Source organism: Bacillus rossius, chromosome 15 (genome assembly GCF_032445375.1).
Source record: "Bacillus rossius redtenbacheri isolate Brsri chromosome 15, Brsri_v3, whole genome shotgun sequence".
In the NCBI taxonomy this organism is placed as follows: Eukaryota; Metazoa; Arthropoda; class Insecta; order Phasmatodea; family Bacillidae; genus Bacillus; species Bacillus rossius.
Window position 1 is genome coordinate 124,361 of NC_086342.1, and position 19,408 is coordinate 143,768.

At 41.3% G+C, this 19,408-nt stretch overlaps 1 protein-coding gene across 2 annotated transcripts in view; it reads left to right on the forward strand.

Moving 5' to 3' along the window:
* The window catches only part of LOC134539195 (alpha-tocopherol transfer protein-like), a 42,890-nt gene that overhangs the window by 15,823 nt on the left and 7,659 nt on the right, over positions 1 to 19,408 (forward strand). Inside the window, exons 3-7 of one of the 2 annotated variants that reach the window (XM_063380969.1) lie at positions 3,727 to 3,891; positions 8,994 to 9,128; positions 12,222 to 12,381; positions 14,853 to 15,216; positions 17,308 to 17,410. In XM_063380969.1, the coding sequence (XP_063237039.1) occupies positions 3,727 to 3,891; positions 8,994 to 9,128; positions 12,222 to 12,381; positions 14,853 to 15,216; positions 17,308 to 17,410 (927 nt within the window). Of the gene's footprint in view, positions 1 to 3,723; positions 3,892 to 8,993; positions 9,129 to 12,221; positions 12,382 to 14,852; positions 15,217 to 17,307; positions 17,411 to 19,408 lie in introns of both variants that reach the window. The other variant, XM_063380968.1, reaches the window with a different exon arrangement.

Below are 19,408 nucleotides of genomic sequence, written 5' to 3' on the forward strand. Positions count from 1 at the left end.
CATAATAATAGATATCGGGTACCAATAATAAACACACGGAAACTATACCAACATAATATTTACAATCTTGCAAAATTCAACCCGTATGGTGTGACAAAAGGGTAAATATGGTTATCAGATAAATGATTATATATTCGAATCTAATCAAGTCTTTGAAAATATATCGGGTACCATTAATAAACATACGAAAACTACCAACCATAATTTACCATTTTGAGACATTCAAACCGTAAGGGGTGTAAAATAAGTAAGTATGTTATTAAAACGAAAAATGAACATTTCCGATTAAATTATAACTAGAAGTAATAAACTAAGAAAGGCAACGGGCAAGCAGCGTTAGGTATTGTATTTTTAGGTATATTTAGAATAAATACTACCTATTGTAGCCGTTACCATGGTGCATCTGTCGGCGAAGTTTTATATAGTATATCGTTTCAACGCAATGATTATATATGTATAGATAATTATACATATAATTATATATAGCACATTTAATGGACACGATAACTTCCGTTATTTTGTACAAATCACTTTCAAACTGATACATTAAATATAGTAATGGAAATTTTCTGTCGAGTTCGTTAGGTAATGGGCAAAATTCCACCAAAGGAGTAGAAATAAAAAATAATAAATCGCTGTAACTTCCATAATATGACAAATATTGCATCCGTTTGAACATATTATAAATAGTAGGAGTAAGAGCAATAACTTTCGTTGACATAAATGTTTTATACGACCAACCATACCTGCAAATGGTGGGAAAAACAAGGTTTGAACCTTAAGGACAAAATTCATAACTCCCTTAGTAGGCACACTACAGAATCCTGTTTTCTTATTTGACGTAAAACCTTAAAATATTATCAAAAAATTGCGTTCGAAATAATTTTTTATACGGCCAAACATTATAGTAAGAGGTGAAAAAAAGGTTGAAGGAAAAAATCCGTTCAAATTGTTTGCAAACCTTACAATTTTTATCCTAAACTTCTGTCTGAAACAATTTTTGATAAGTATAACCAACCATTGTTTCAAAGGGTTGAAAAAACAGGGGTTAAAGAACAAAAATACTCACAACTCCCTTCTTAGATAAAATATAGAATATAAAACAATTGATTGTAAATCTTCTAAAAATTATCTAAAGCTTTGGTCTGGAACAATTTTAGATAAAACGAGTTACTGCAAGGGATTAAAAAAATCAAGGGTTGGAATAAAAACATTAATAAAACTTCCGTACCATGTAAACTACTGAATCTGTTATTATTTATTTTAGCTTTCTACATTTTCTCTAAAATTTTATGTGAAGTAAATATTTATGTAACCAACCATTACTGTGAGAAGTGGAAATAACAAGGGTTGAAAAACCAAAAATAATATCACTTTTCTATTTGATATACTTTAAAATCCATTTTAATTTATTTTGAAAATCCTAAAAATTATCAAAAGCTTTTGGCTAAATTTTTTTAATAAGAAGTATCTACATACTATTACAGTAAAAAAAGTTGTAATAAAAATCAACCTACTTAATATCAAATTTCATCGAGTTTATATTAAACCATGTTAATATAATCATAAGCCTTGGTCCAAAGCAATTTTTATACGCCCTAGTATTAGCGCAAAGGATAAAAAATAGCGTTTTAAAGAAAAAAAACTATGACCTTAGTAGACATATTGTGAAAAATCGTTCTAAGCTATTCAATGCTGCATGCATTGAGTTAAAAACATTCGAAATATTTTCGCTGCATGGAATATGAGGAAAATGCTCTATCAATCATTTGGAATATTAGAGAATATGTTTTGTATACGAAGATATAAAAATGTTCCAGACGTTCATAGATTTACAGAAGTGTTCCAGTACATTTCCAGAATAAGTAGGTATTTATAAATCTACCTACGCCTGTAGGCTGTGCTGAAAGATATTTTTTCCCATTAAATAGTGTTTTTTTGAGATGTGAAAATGGGGGTAATTTTTTATTTATTTTAAGAAATCGCATGCCTGAATCTAAGTAAGAATGATGTTCTTTATTTGATAAAAGTAATAAAAATACTATACCACACATTATAATTTTACCATTTTGCGAGAGTCCGCCACAAAGGGATGTAAAAAGGGTAGGTTTTGTTATAAGAAAAAATAATGCTTACTTCCGGATCTTCTATATCTAAGGGTAAAATAATTAAGACCAACAACAAGTTTATACAGTTATGAATTTTATTTATTTTTTTATTTTTCCAGAATTCGAACTTCAAGGCGGTAAGTTTTGTTTTATAAAAATAACTATACCTTCATAGTAAATAAAGCTGGATGTAAGAAACTGAAAATTAATAACCTCAATAATTAATTTCGTATGGCGAATTTACTATTTTTAGAAATTCGACTTCAAATGCAGTGAAACGGGAGTATATTAGATATCAATAGTAATAAATCATATACCCAAGCAAATTAAGCTGGAGATAAGAAATTGAGTAAGTATAACGTATATTATATGATTCCATAGAATATTTCTTGCCTTTATAATTTTCCTATATTCAATAGCAATGGGGGTGAAAAGGCGGTCAGTTTTGTTTTATTATAAAATGCATATCTCTGAAGCTAATCAAGTGGGATGTAAGTTACGCGGTATTATTTATAAACATGCAGACTTGTTACTACTTGCTGAAATTCTATTTCTTAAGGGGCGAAGGATTCTAAAGATTGGTTTTAACATTAAAAATAAATATGTTTTCATTAAATCAGACGTGATTTAAGATATTGGCAATGATTAATAAATGTCACTTAAACACATTCTCTTACTCAACGTTTTTCGAAATATCACCTCTTAAGTAACAAGGGTAAATATTTATTTGAAATTTAAAAAAAAATGGATACATTAATTCAGTATTGGCAAGATTATGTTTTAGTTTTTAATATTTTAATATTTTGGATTTCACATCTGCTGTAAAAAATAATGGGATGAGTTGGTTTTACTTGGTTAACGAATATTGGCATATTTATTAAATATTTAGGTCAGAATTTTCACATAGGCATCCCTGTGGGAAAAGAAGAGAAGGGTGAAAATTTTGGGATTTTTGTTTAAGTAATTGTAAGCGTAACTAAAACCTACTAATAGGTTTGAAAAGAAAAATAATACCAGTATCTACATTTCAAATAAAGATGAGATTGTTTTAAAAAACTTAAAATAATGTAGGTATCTGAGATATGGTGAAATTATTTAATTATTTTTTGTTTAGCGTCGCTGAGTGCCAATGTCTGTGCGACAGATCGCAAATATTGTGGACGAAGACAACGCGAGAAGTAACAAAGTGGATAGCAACATTGCAAATATCGAGGTTGCAAATTCTGCTGTTACAACCTAGGAAATACAAACACTTTCATAAAGTAAAACCATAAGATGATTGTTAACTAATAATAAAACAGCAGTGTGTGGAATCAGGGAGTAAGGGTCCTGTGGTACCTCAAGTTGTTGCGTGAAACTAAGTGACGTAGGCTACAAGAAGTTGGCTAGCCTCACTAGTTCCCCAGACCACCGGTGACGGGTGGGTCTAGGGCAGGCTCTGATTGGTTCTGTTGTAGCGGCAGTGTGAGCGCTGATCACGCTATATAAAACAGAAAACAAGAGATCAGGTGAAAACATGCAAACAAATTCTGTGCTACACTCAACAAGTTACAAATGCTGCGAGCTGTTACTGTCTGTGTAAACATGGCTTGAGCGGCGAGGCCGGGCGTGCTAGCAGGACAGAGTCGGGGAGGAGGGTCAGCTGGCGGCCACTGGAGGCCACTGGAGGCCACTGGAGGCCACTGGACGGTGGAGGGGCGCTGGAGGCCGCCCGCCTGTGTCAGTACCTGCCCGCCGCTTCGCTGGAGCGGACACAACCTGTATCCTTCACTAGCGCCAACTGGTGAGTAACAGCTCAGGAACACACCTCCAAGGCTTAGCGTCTGTACCTGAAGCAACCTGGTTGCAGAATATCCTTGCTTTGTGGACGGTTAACAAGACAAGAGACTGCCGAGCAGGTTGTGGCCGGACTGTGTGGTTGACGGGTGATTGTGCGATGCCCCAGTTGGTGCAGTAAACAAGACAAGAGACTGCCGAGCAGGTTGTGGCTGGACTGTGTGGATGACCGGTGATTGTGCGATGCTCCAGTTGGTGCAGTAAACAAGACAAGAGACTGCCGAGCAGGTTGTGGCTGGACTGTGTGGTTGACGGGTAATTGTGCGATGCTCCAGTTGGTGCAGTAAACAAGACAAGAGACTGCCGACCATGTTGTGACTGGACTGTGTGGTTGACGGGTGATTGTGCGATGCCCCAGTTGGTGCAGTAAACAAGACAAGAGACTGCCGAGCAGGTTGTGGCTGGACTGTGTGGTTGACAGGTAATTGTGCGATGCCCCAGTTGGTGCAGTAAACAAGACAAGAGACTGCCGACCATGTTGTGGCTGGACTGTGTGGTTGACGGGTAATTGTGCGATGCCCCAGTTGGTGCAGTAAACAAGACAAGAGACTGCCGACCATGTTGTGGCTGGACTGTGTGGTTGACGGGTAATTGTGCGATGCCCCAGTTGGTGCAGTAAACAAGACAAGAGACTGCCGACCATGTTGTGGCTGGACTGTGTGGTTGACGGGTAATTGTGCGATGCCCCAGTTGGTGCAGTAAACAAGACAAGAGACTGCCGACCATGTTGTGGCTGGACTGTGTGGTTGACGGGTAATTGTGCGATGCCCCAGTTGGTGCAGTAAACAAGACAAGAGACTGCCGAGCAGGTTGTGGCTGGACTGTGTGGTTGACGGGTAATTGTGCGATGCTACAGTTGGTGCAGTAAACAAGACAAGAGACTGCCGAGCAGGTTGTGGCTGGACTGTGTGGTTGACGGGTGATTGTGCGATGCCCCAGTTGGTGCAGTAAACAAGACAAGAGACTGCCGAGCAGGTTGTGGCTGGACTGTGTGGATGACCGGTGATTGTGCGATGCCCCAGTTGGTGCAGTAAACAAGACAAGAGACTGCCGAGCAGGTTGTGGCTGGACTGTGTGGTTGACGGGTGATTGTGCGATGCTACAGTTGGTGCAGTAAACAAGACAAGAGACTGCCGAGCAGGTTGTGGCTGGACTGTGTGGTTGACGGGTGATTGTGCGATGCCCCAGTTGGTGCAGTAAACAAGACAAGAGACTGCCGAGCAGGTTGTGGCTGGACTGTGTGGTTGGCTGGTGATTGTGCGATGCCCCAGTTGGTGCAGTAAATTAGACAAGAGACTGCCGAGCAGGTTGTGGCTGGACTGTGTGGTTGACGGGTGATTGTGCGATGCCCCAGTTGGTGCAGTAAACAAGACAAGAGACTGCCGAGCAGGTTGTGGCTGGACTGTGTGGTTGACGGGTGATTGTGAGATGCCCCAGTTGGTGCAGTAAACAAGACAAGAGACTGCCGAGCAGGTTGTGGCTGGACTGTGTGGTTGACGGGTGATTGTGCGATGCCCCAGTTGGTGCAGTAAACAAGACAAGAGACTGCCGAGCAGGTTGTGGCTGGACTGTGTGGTTGACGGGTGATTGTGCGATGCCCCAGTTGGTGCAGTAAACAAGACAAGAGACTGCCGAGCAGGTTGTGGCTGGACTGTGTGGTTGACGGGTGATTGTGCGATGCCCCAGTTGGTGCAGTAAACAAGACAAGAGACTGCCGAGCAGGTTGTGGCTGGACTGTGTGGTTGACGGGTGATTGTGCGATGCTACAGTTGGTGCAGTAAACAAGACAAGAGACTGCCGACCATGTTGTGGCTGGACTGTGTGGTTGACGGGTGATTGTGCGATGCTCCAGTTGATACAGTAAACAAGACAAGAGACTGCCGAGCAGGTTGTGGCTGGACTGTGTGGTTGACGGGTGATTGTGCGATGCCCCAGTTGGTGCAGTAAACAAGACAAGAGACTGCCGAGCAGGTTGTGGCCGGACTTTGAGTGGTCAAGTACACAACACGGGCAGGTACGCTGGACGCGTGCGCCGTCGACGTGCGAGAAGTCTCAAGGTCGCCTTGAAGCGTCCCTCGCGCTGGCGTGTTGGCTAGGACACGCGAGCGTGCAGAGTTGCCAACCTCCACGCGCTGAAGTGTACTCGCGGGCTGTGTATCTGCTTGGCTCGGTTTCAGTGAAAGCTAAACTGCAGTGGCGGACGCAGGGGCGGATAAAGGGAATATTTGCAAAAATAAATATCAGTAAAGTCAGTATGTTACTCTTTGGTTTGAGGAAACAAAACTCCTATGGCTACTATGTACTGTATGCCTATTTATCAGTGTTTTATTGCCAATAGTATTGAAATTTTTTAATACGCGTGTAAATTTTATTATTATTATTATTTTACAATTCCTCTCGCCCGAAAATAATTCCTGTATCCGCCACTGATATACTATCTTCAGAGCGAACAGCTCTCCGCAGCTTAGAGACATTATATAAATAAATTATTATATATATATATATATATATATATATATATATATATATATATATATATATTCTGCTGTAGTTCCAGTCAGGCCAAGTAATAAGGTGAGCCCTTTTTTTGTAAGGGGAGGGGGGGGACGGATATTTTTAAATTTTGCGAAGATATAATATGTTTGGTATTAAGAGTGATTGTGGAATTAAATAATATATAATGTTCAATAGGGACTAAATACATTATTCGGGCGTTAAACTTATATTATTATTATACAACTCTAGGGGAAGAATGTTTTATTTCCGTCGAGTCTTGAGAGAGCTGTCACCCCCTCAGCATATTCTACCGACCCTCCCCCCCACCCCGGATAAACTATTTTTATTGAGACCCTGAGTTCTCCGTATAAGTTCTGACAGTTTTCTATCATATTTCGAATTTTCTTCAAGTGCTGAGTAAGTTTATCCAACATGAACTACGCAGTTTCCTCTGGGTATTTTGTTACTTTGATAGTAATAGAATTAGAATAATGGTTTTATGGTGGTATTATAACTCGTCAATATAAAAATGTCTACTGAGATAGGATTCATGATACGCGCTAATTGTTGCCATTGTTGTTTCCAGTAATTTGGCTACTACACTTTATGCCCTTAAGTTTGACCGTGACCTTCAAAAATTATTAAAAATTAAAAATAATTAATCCCGTTATCTCTGCGTGAAAATGTTGATTAATATTTATTACATGTATGATTAGGATAGAAAAAATTAACAGTTATTAAGTAACAATTGAAGTTAATTTTTAAAAATATTACACCGAACCTTTAGCCTACAGCATGGACTAGGGGCCCTGGGTTCCATTCACAATGGACATAAGGATTACCTGGAAGTCTGCCGCACTAATGTTCCTGGGATATGCCATGAATTTAAATTAGTTCACATGATCTGCTTCTATCGTAGTCTCTATTGCTTACCGCTTTGCCACCCACTGCTCCTAACGTAGGTCTTTCGGCGCCTAAAACTATCGGTCCATTGCGTTAATGGTTTTGAACTCATAGTTAAAAAATAACACAAGTCTATTCTACAAGAGTGAAAATAATGGAACATATTTGTAAACACTATTTATGAATAACCAAAAATTCTGTTCGAAAAATTTCAGAAAATGATTACACCATGAAGTAGCCTATTGCATTTAGATGTGTTTTGAAGCCGTAAGAATAATTCGAAGTTTTTTTTTTTTCGTGATACCTGCGAGGTGTGATTACAATGATAAAAATATTCGCTTGTTTCGTTTTTGATAGTTATTAGCTTGATGTTTAAAATTAAAAGTAGCAAAGAAAATTTAAAACATAATTCTAAAATAACTATTACAAATTATTAATTTCCCAGGGTAAAGGAAATATTTAATTTAATGTCATGGCATGGCATTGTTGTATTCTTGACATCCTGACATCCTGGGTCGCCATCATCTTGCTGGACAAACGACCACTTCTGCGATACCTTCAACTGAAAGAAATGAAGACCTTCACTTCAACATGGCTCGACATAAGACCCAAAAGTCCCGTAACACCAATGAACGGAATGAGTTAAAATGGAGTAGCGTGAGAATTAGTTGGAGAAAGTCGCGACGAATATTTTCACCGTCATATCTCCCTTGTCAGAACGAATATAAGTTTATGTTCAAGTAACCACTCTATGAACGAAAGCTGCTAAGTCTATGTGTTAATTTCCATTAACTAGCGTTTCTTTAATTTTTATAATTAACCAAAACCTTTTTCAAGGAGCGAGTCTATAGATGTAGAGTAGGCAGTGGGGTGCTTACTCGCAACTTGGATGCCACTCGGTAGTCATGCGCTAATATGAGTCATGTTTGCGCTCGGCTGGCGTTATGAGCGCCTTATAGACCATGGCCTCAGATGTTTGTGAGCACACAGGTTACTCTTCCGGGGCTTGTTTCACAGCAGGACGTGTGATGAGTGTACTCTTGTATAGGCCTCATACAACACGTCACATGCTCATTTGAATAATTCACAATCATTTGCACATATGTCATAAACACTCTATAAAAACAATTAGAAATTTAACTAATACGCCCCTTATATAACAACCTCATTTAATATAATGTTGTTATAAACAACTGATCTCAATCTCTAAGATAAATAATTCTTTAAACAAAAATAAATGTGAAATATTAAATTTATATAAATTCAAATTTTTTACCAACAGTGCGTTTGTCATAAAAATAGCTATTTTTGAAGTATGTAAAATAGAATTGCTATATGAATTTTAATGTAAATATTCCGTAACAACACTATTTACATTTGCAATAGAACACCAATGCAAAACATAAGTTATACATTAAACATAATGACTTTCGTTGTAAGTGTGACGTATGAAAGCAATGACTACAAAAGAAAAGTGTTAAATAATATCGGACAAACTGTTTGGTCCGGTGTCAGCAAGATAGCAGCAGATCGTCATCCATTGCGCTATCAATCCATGCAAAACCAAATCAAAATTCCTACTTGATATTCAGGTGGAAAGGAACATTGAAACAAAGTGGAAGGTGGCAGGCTCTGCTGTGCTTGTTCCAGACCAGCTCGCCATGACCCTGGCGCCGCCTAGCGTCATGAGCCACGAGCCGAACCCGGCGCCCTCCAGCCTGCCTCATGACCTGCAGGCCGTGAGGCAGTGGCTCAAGAAGCAGCCTCACCTGCCTCACCACTGCGGTGAGTCGGTCTGGATGGCACATCGCGGTCACGCATCCCGGACAAGCTCCCCGCACACTGAGCCTGGGCATTTCTTCCCAGTGACTCTGGTCGGGGCTCGCTGTCGTCCAGGCGTCGGGATTGAACCCATGTCCTCAACTCGAGTCGAGGAGGAGGTGTATCGTCTTGCAATACAGTTACGTCACTTCTGCGAAGCCGGTGTTTTATAAACTGCAACCGCGCTGTCCCCCTTATTGCCTGTGGTGCTGACACCTCGCTCTGCTGCTGACACTTGCAGCTCGCAGTGAGGATCCAGAGGGGAAGGGAGGCAAGCAGCAAGCCAACATCCGCCACGTTTCTCATGATGCGAGCATACAGGTTGGTTGGCCCTGTGGAACTGATGCAAGGCTCGGTACAACAACAGCAGAGCTGTAGCTTCACTGAATTTCAATTCCCGAGTCGCCAGGAACAAGTCATCAAAGCTTCGAATCACAAGCGCAAAACAGAGCTGCAGTAGTTTTTTATTAAAAAAAAAAGCTCTCCACGAATTATTTCTGCAAAAATCCGGGATCTTAACAAAGGTACGTTTTCTAAATTCCAAAAAAATTTAAAAATTGTTCCCACGGTTTTTAGTTGACCACTTATACCTACCGCAAAAATCACACACACACACACACACACACACACACATACATACATACACACTATATATATATATATATATATATATATATATATATATATATAGTTACGCTCATCACTGACTCACTGTCTCTGTAACGCCAGAGAGATCTGTACCTATACCTTGAAGACAAGCGTATCGTGAAACACAAATATTAGCCTACTCCATAGACATGTGTATAAAACATAAAATTGAAGTGTAACAATAGTTTAACAATTGAAATACAGCTACATAAGTGGAAAGGCCTTAATTATTAAATTATTAAAGTTTTTGTACTATTCATAAATTTTCATTGGGCGCCTTACGTATGAATATTATTATAATTACTTGAAAGACTTCTATCTAAGAACATTTAGCTCTAAACGAAAAACGTTGAAAATGTTTCACTTTTTGTAAATCGAAGTTTGCGTCACTGGGAATCTTTTGATGATATTTTCAATTTAGTACCTATTCGTTTTCAAAAATCTTTGTTTCTGACGTGACAACGTCTAATAAATCGATGAACTCCGGCTGCACGCAATAAAAAGTGTCCCGTTTCGCACATTGTCCCGTTACGCTGCGTCCCGTTACGCTCATTGTACGGTTGCGCCGCATCTATCGCTCTTCCACTCGATTGGAACAGCCATCGATTTGACTTTTTCGAGGCACATTAAACTTGAAACACTCCCATTCGTTTCCTACTTTTCTTATCATCGTCCTATCCTTAACAGAATAACACCGATTGGAAGAAGTTAAATAGCAAACATGTATAAAAGTTATAGTTAAAATAATCTCTTCGTTAAAGTAATAAACATATTTGAATTAATGAGTGCAAATAAAAGTAAATTTATCAATTAAATTGTAGATTTATTTCACTTCTTCTTTGTATCCATACAAAATAGTGATAATTCAATAAAAATGATTCTTTTTTATTCATAAAAGTATGCAATAATTTCATCAATGTTTTGTTATGACGTTGTCACGTTAAACTATCGTCCGAAAAACCGACTTTACAGACAATAAATTTTTATATTGCTCTTTGCTAACCTGAACCTCCTAGCATTGCGACCGAGTCCGTGGCGTAATTCTGTTTTCATGAATTTCAATGTAACATTTTCATTGCTCTTTGCTAACCCGTTCCTCCTAGCATTGCTGCAGAGTCCGTGGCGCAAATATATTATTTTTGACTGCATTTTGGTGTTGGGTAAGCCATTTTCCTACACATCATCCTTTAAACACTCCAATTCGTTTCCTGCTTTTCCTATCATCGTCCTATCGTTAACAGAATAACACAGATTGGAAGAAGTTAAATAGCAAACATGTATAAAAGTTATAGTTAAAATAATCTCTTCGTTAAAGTAATAAACATATTTGAATTAAGGAGTGCAAATAAAAGTAAATTTATCAATTAAATTGAAGATTTCATTTCACTTCTTCTTTGTATCCATACAAAATAGTGATAATTCAATAAAAATGATTCAATTTTATTCATAAAAGTATGCAATAATTTCATCAATGTTTTGTTATGACGTTATCACGTTAAACTATCGTCCGTAAACCGACTTTACAGACAACCAATTTTTTTACTTTTTAAATATGCTTATATATTTGAAGTTTATAATTTTATTTTTATTAAGTTGGTATTTTTGTATTATATATATGTTTGTATGCCCGAAATTTTTTTTGACAGATTTGCTATTTTGTATTTATGCCGTTTTTAATTTTTACATTATATTCTTCTTTGGTAGCTACTTTATGTCTTGTTGATAAAATTATCGGTAATATCACAGATGCACTTTATATACATATAAAACTTTTGTCAACTAATTTTTTTTTATCATTTCATATGTTGTATATATGCATAAACGACATTATCAAAGATAATTTTTAATTGCAGATTATTAAAAAGAAAAGAATTTTTAATAAAAGTTTCGTGTATATAAAGTAAAGTGTTTGTTATATTCATCATTTTCCAAAGGGTGCCTTAAGCGCATTACAAATTTCTAGTATATGATATATTAGATAGATTATAGTTAAATTCGCGTGATTTACTATCGGAAAGAAATAAATCGGATGTAAACATTGACACAGGTGGTTGTTTACAAATTAAAGCCAACAAACAGTTGAAATTTATGGCAGAACATATTAAAATACACTCATAATGAAATATCATAGACCCTACTGCATTGGAATAAGGACATACAAAGCGATACGATGGTTTATAACTTCAACACCTACCAGCTGCACCGTCACTACTCACGGTCCTGACAGTTCTACTGAGAAGTAAGCCCTTCACAGTTGAGGTGTACAGTTTGGCATTAGTCAACATGAAAATGTTGTACTGTTGCATACATTATAGATCGTGCATCGGACTGTGCCGAGGTGTTAGCGCTGCTGTGTCTTGTAGTAGACGCGGGGGCCAGCAGAGTCGAGAGGAGTGGTTCTGTCCTCAGACGACGCGTGGCTGGAGCGGTTCATGTACGGCTGCAAGTACAGTCTGGAGCGCACCAAGTCCATACTGGACGCCTACTACACGGTGCGGGCCGCGGTGCCGGAGCTGTTCGAGGACCGCGACCCGCTGTCGCAGCAGCTGCAGAACAGCGCCGACAACCTGTGAGTAGCGCGTGCTCTGCTCTTGCACTGCACCGTTGGTAGCCACGGGGCAGTGGCTAACACAGTGGCGCGTGTTTGGCGTGTAGGCTGGGACACGCACCGACTGTTTGTTCTTTCAGTGCACATGAGACGGGTCTTATATATGTACTCGAGCTGTGCAGCTGCCACGCAAGATTGTCAGCTTTTCGGGACTATGGGGTACCTATGGGGTAATATATCACCGCTCATAGTTGTATGTCACAGCCGGAATCAAATGCATAAAGGTTCACATCCATATTTTCAAAAATCATGTTACTGTGGGTTTTTACGTTTTATGATACTTCGTCCTAAGCTTCGAAGATTTTTCGCAAAACAGTATTTTGTTTAAAGAACAATTTTTTTTTTACTTTCTGGGTTTCTTAAATTCAACATTAAGGTAATTTTTATAATGCATGCTAATTAATTCTTGTTATGTGAAATACGAACTGACGTCATATATTCTATAAGTAACGAATGGGAGAATGCAAAAGCTCACCTCTATAGCTTTTAATCCGTTTTATATAATGGATATATTTTCAATACTTTATTAAGATAACTATTAAGTGCAGTTGCTTACAAAATTAACGAGCTCTCCTCTCACCACACAATGAGAAGGAAAAAATCTTAACAGCTTAACGCAACAGAACAAAAGTAATAAACTTGAGCAATTCATTCACTTTAATATCAGTTACCATAATTATCCTTGATTAAAGCAATAATTATTTACCCTGGTTATTATAATGACTATTATCCTCAAGCCTGGAAAGCTCAATTAAAATAATAAGCCATTATTACAGTCCGGAGCACGAAACTGCCTGCCTCTGGTTAAGTAGCGTTGTTGAACGTGTAGCTCCAAAGATCCTCCATCTTCGACGCCCGCTGTTAGATTGAAGAGACGCTGCGGCAGATCGTGACATGAGCTGCTGACGTACCGCTCCAGTCCGGTCCCACCGAACAGAATTCGCCATGACGTCACTGCACCCGTTGTCGCTCTTCCGCGATACATACGGGGGTTGCCTTTCTCGCCGATGTGCATGCAGATCACACGCAGTAAGGATAAGTACATGAAGCAGATGGGCCATTGGAAGTTGCCTCATAGCCCACTAGCCGACTCGTATTCAGGTAGAAATTGTCGATGACTCAGTACAACCATATTAATAAACTTAATTTCTATAAAGGAATATATTGGCGCTGTCGATCCGACATTAACACTGACTTGTTTCCACCGTAAGGCAGTAACTTTGTTCAGAAAAAGAAATGAATCAGCCAGTAAATACGGATTCTGTGGTTGCTTCTTAAAGGCGTAACTCCTTGATCAGATGCCCCCCAAATGTCTCAAAAAATGTATGTGGTAGAAATGATGATCTTGATTCATGACAAAAATCCCTTACTCTGTTTTGAACACTGTTCCAATTATTTATTTAAAAGATTGATTACGTTAAAAGACGACTCTTGCCATGGTTACTGAGCAGCACTTGTACAAAAATATTTTGTTAAATAGTTCCTCAAAACTAAAGTTACACTGATAACGTAAAGTTTATCTAAGCTTAGTTTCTTAACAGTTTCCAGTTAATATGCACGTTATTGTTAAAATTTAAGACCAAGGAACGAGTTCTACGGCCGTCGCCGAGTGACGCGGTCTCTACAGAGCACCGGGTTTGTGGCGGCCTTTGTTATTGGGTTCCGATCAGCAACCCTCAGTTTTCGTGATGATTCTCTTTGAAGTCATATCGGTGCAGTGTAACGTGCTACCCCTACTCGCCCAGCGAGTAGTCACTCGCCGGAGGAGGACTCCAACCCAGATCCTCACATCGTCGTTGTGCTTGTCACCTCAGTGGCGTTTCGGTTCACTCGCCTTCCAGCTGTCTACTTGCCCAGCGAGTGACTGCTAGTCTCTGGCGGACTCGAGAAGAGAAGAGAAACAATTGTCTTAACAACTTGTGAGACACAGCGCACAACTGTGTGTTCGCGTCTTCCTCGAAGTCTAATGCATTTCAACGACTGTGTGCTGAAAACTCTGCTTGCTCCTGAATGACTGGTCTTCTGCTCGGTGGCATTGTTTACTCGTTCGCAGTAGCGGTCGCTAATACCGAGAACATTCTAATACAATCCAGGAAACTGTTAGAATCACTGACCCCCCAGGTCCGTTTCTGTTGCGTCACACGAGCCGTGGGATGTTTCACCGGTTAATCGCTGCTAACGCGGGTGGAGACATAATGGGTGCACGCCCCGTTACAAACGAGCATGTTCAGTGGTCAGCTTACTCTTCCCCACTACAGTGGCCTGACGTCACATCACAGAAGGACTGGTGTGATGTTGTTGCAAGTGGCAAGTGGTGCTGTCCAAGCAGATACTGGGTCATCATGGTTCAGCAGCGAATAGATTAACATGACCTGGTGGCTCACTGGTAATGATGGACACGAGTCACAGGAAGGACTGGTGTGGTGTGGCAGGTGGCACGCGATGCTGCCCAAGCTGACGCCGGATGGGTACCGGGTCACCGTCCTGCGTCTCAGCAGCGAGCAGGCCGACCTGGACCTGGTGGCGGCGGGCAAGCGCGCGCTCATGGTGATGGACGTGTGCCTGTGCGAGAGCCGCACCCTCAGCAACGTGGTGGTGATCGACCTGCAGGGCTTCAGCGCCGCCCAGATGGCCAAGGGCGTGCCCTCCAACCCCACCATGCGGCGCATCCTGCTGTGCACCCAGGACGCCTTCCCCATGCGTCTGGCGCAGGTGCACTTCGTGAACGCGCCCGCCCTGCTGGAGAAGGTGATGGCCTTGGCCGCACCGCTGCTCAAGGACAAGCTCACCAAGAAGGTATAGCGACATCATGTGGGGAAACACATCCAGCTAATGTAGCACATAGCTTATGTAGGTTAGGGTAGCTGTAGATAACCGCAAGGTAATAGAGCAAAACAGCTACATAAAAATAATGACTTACACAGAAACTCTGAAAAATTAATTTAACCATTATCTACCATCTCATTATGTGGATGTAAGTGGATCATTTTATTTGCTATCTTTTTTTTTAGTCACTTAGGTGACTGATAGCAAATAAAGAGAACCGAAATGTTATTATGAGTTAGTAGGAGCCGATGAGTGTATAAGAGCTGCAAGATTTTAAAATTTTCGCAACAAAAACTAAGTTTATGATTTGGCAGAATATTGACTTGATGTAAGTTTTTGGACATACGCCATTGCTAAGAACTTTTTCTGTCGAAGAAAAACTAAAAACTAAAAAATAAATAAAAATAAAACCCAAAAAAGACAAAAAAACACAAAATTAAGCAAAAAATTGCTGTTGTCGACAAGGATATAAACACCACAAAATATTCCGTAACAGGAATATGTTCAGCAAAACAAAGAAAAAACAAAGAAAAATGTACTAAGAGAACGAAAAAAAAAACCCACAAATGATGACGACACAGAAATATTGAACCCAAAAAATTCAGCACAACGGTTGAAACGAAACAAAAACACGACAAAATGAAAAGACGAAACAAACACAATAGATTTCCAAAACAGAATAGAACGATAAAAAAAAAAACCCACAAATGATGACAGCACAAAAATATTGAACCCAAAATAATTCAGCACAACAGTTGAAACGAGACAAAAACACGACAAAACGAAAAGACGAAACGAACACAATAGTTTTACCAAAACAGAAACAAGCGACGTTTCGGGAACTGCTATCTGCTCCCGTCCTCAGGCAGAGACGCACATGGTACGGAAACACAGGTGCGACAGTTCTTAGCAATGGCGTATGTCCAAAAACGTACATCAAGTCATGCACTCCCATTGCACAAATCTTTCAAAGATAATATTGGCAGAATATTGTTTTTTATTTATTCTTGTCAGATCTTCTAAGGTGAATTTTTTAACATATTTAAAACTCAGTGCAGAAGTAAATATTATCTATGAAATATAAAACATGACCCTACTATACCATTGCAATGAAACTTAACGATATAGAACCACACTGTCACAAACCTGTTGAAAAGGATATCGCGTCAGAAGCAATGACCTGCATTCCCCAAGCACAGAGGCGAAGATGCGTTTCGTTGAAGTTAGTAGATAGTCTTTGTAGTCATTTTTCTTGGTCACATGGAACCTCGAATATGATAGTCTAACTAAAACCGATATAATAAAAAATTTCCTGGTATAATATAAGGTTGGTAAAGTGATAAGTATTTTAAGCAATAAACGTGATCGATCATAGTTGACTAAGGTGACAGTAAACCCCGCAGAATCATCATACCTCGCGCACAATGGTTTACATCACTGCGTCTTGCGGTCTGGGCTAGTCTTGATTACGTTCCATGCTCGCGATTAACCACATTCCTTTCACCCACTGGCTGCAGTGCGACATGAACGAGGTCACACGCAATGCACAGAGCATCTCGAACTCCGCAGTTCGCTCGGCCGCCTACGACAAGGACCAAACACTGGTGTATTTGTAATTTCTGCTTACCATTGTACGCAACCAAAAATCAATCTCGGTGATGGCGGCGCTCAACAATTTTAAAAATCGTGTGGCTAACGAGTTGTAAGTAGTTCTTAAAGTTCAGCAAAACTGTAACGTAAAAAAAATTTTTACACGAATGAGCCCGAATACATGTGAAGATTTTCAAGAAGGAACCACTTACGACAACCGATCACTATTCATGATCGATAAGTAGCCTACTTATTAAATAAGTGGTCTTAAATTTTAAGACCACATTTTCGCATTATAAAAAAAAAATATTTTTATTGTATTGTAGTTATTTTATACTAATATTCCAGGGTAGCCATGATGTTGCAGTTTTCAGCGACAAACGTTTTCCCAACAAATTCTATTTCAATACTCTTTGTAACCTTGTCAAAATGATGCAAATAAAGTGAAAGTGCTTGACTTATTTCTTGCAGTTCTTCGTCCACTCTCAGGTGGAGACGCTTTATGAGCATGTGCCGAGGGAGATCCTGCCACAGGAGTACGGTGGCGACGCTGGGTCCATGAAGCAGCTAAGCGGTGAGTCCTTGCCACATCCTGTGACCCATGCGTTGTCATTCACCACCTCGCACTCCGCCGCATACTCCCTACATGCACTGTCACAAACACACTGTCGTTATGAGCATGTGCCGAGGGAGATCCTGCCACAGGAGTACGGTGGCGACGCTGGGTCCATGAAGCAGCTAAGCGGTGAGTCCTTGCCACATCATGTGACCCATGCGTTGTCATTCACCACCTCGCACTCCGCCGCATACTCCCAACATGCACTGTCACAAACACACTGTCGTTATGAGCATGTGCCGAGGGAGATCCTGCCACAGGAGTACGGTGGCGACGCTGGGTCCATGAAGCAGCTAAGCGGTGAGTCCTTGCCACATCCTGTGACCCATGCGTTGTCATTCACCACCTCGCACTCCGCCGCATACTCCCTACATGCACTGTCACAAACACACTGTCGTTATGAGCATGTGCCGAGGGAGATCCTGCCACAGGAGTACGGTGGCGACGCTGGGTCCATGAAGCAGCTAAGCGGTGAGTCCTTGCCACATCCTGTGACCCATGCGTTGTCATTCACCACCTCGCACTCCGCCGCATACTCCCAACATGCACTGTCACAAACACACTGTCGTTATGAGCATGTGCCGAGGGAGATCCTGCCACAGGAGTACGGTGGCGACGCTGGGTCCATGAAGCAGCTAAGCGGTGAGTCCTTGCCACATCCTGTGACCCATGCGTTGTCATTCACCACCTCGCACTCCGCCGCATACTCCCTACATGCACTGTCACAAACACACTGTCGTTATGAGCATGTGCCGAGGGAGATCCTGCCACAGGAGTACGGTGGCGACGCTGGGTCCATGAAGCAGCTAAGCGGTGAGTCCTTGCCACATCATGTGACCCATGCGTTGTCATTCACCACCTCGCACTCCGCCGCATACTCCCAACATGCACTGTCACAAACACACTGTCGTTATGAGCATGTGCCGAGGGAGATCCTGCCACAGGAGTACGGTGGCGACGCTGGGTCCATGAAGCAGCTAAGCGGTGAGTCCTTGCCACATCCTGTGACCCATGCGTTGTCATTCACCACCTCGCACTCCGCCGCATACTCCCTACATGCACTGTCACAAACACACTGTCGTTATGAGCATGTGCCGAGGGAGATCCTGCCACAGGAGTACGGTGGCGACGCTGGGTCCATGAAGCAGCTAAGCGGTGAGTCCTTGCCACATCCTGTGACCCATGCGTTGTCATTCACCACCTCGCACTCCGCCGCATACTCCCAACATGCACTGTCACAAACACACTGTCGTTATGAGCATGTGCCGAGGGAGATCCTGCCACAGGAGTACGGTGGCGACGCTGGGTCCATGAAGCAGCTAAGCGGTGAGTCCTTGCCACATCCTGTGACCCATGCGTTGTCATTCACCACCTCGCACTCCGCCGCATACTCCCTACATGCACTGTCACAAACACACTGTCGTTATGAGCATGTGCCGAGGGAGATCCTGCCACAGGAGTACGGTGGCGACGCTGGGTCCATGAAGCAGCTAAGCGGTGAGTCCTTGCCACATCATGTGACCCATGCGTTGTCATTCACCACCTCGCACTCCGCCGCATACTCCCAACATGCACTGTCACAAACACACTGTCGTTATGAGCATGTGCCGAGGGAGATCCTGCCACAGGAATACGGTGGCGACGCTGGGTCCATGAAGCAGCTAAGCGGTGAGTCCTTGCCACATCCTGTGACCCATGCGTTGTCATTCACCACCTCGCACTCCGCCGCATACTCCCAACATGCACTGTCACAAACACACTGTCGTTATGAGCATGTGCCGAGGGAGATCCTGCCACAGGAGTACGGTGGCGACGCTGGGTCCATGAAGCAGCTAAGCGGTGAGTCCTTGCCACATCATGTGACCCATGCGTTGTCATTCACCACCTCGCACTCCGCCGCATACTCCCAACATGCACTGTCACAAACACACTGTCGTTATGAGCATGTGCCGAGGG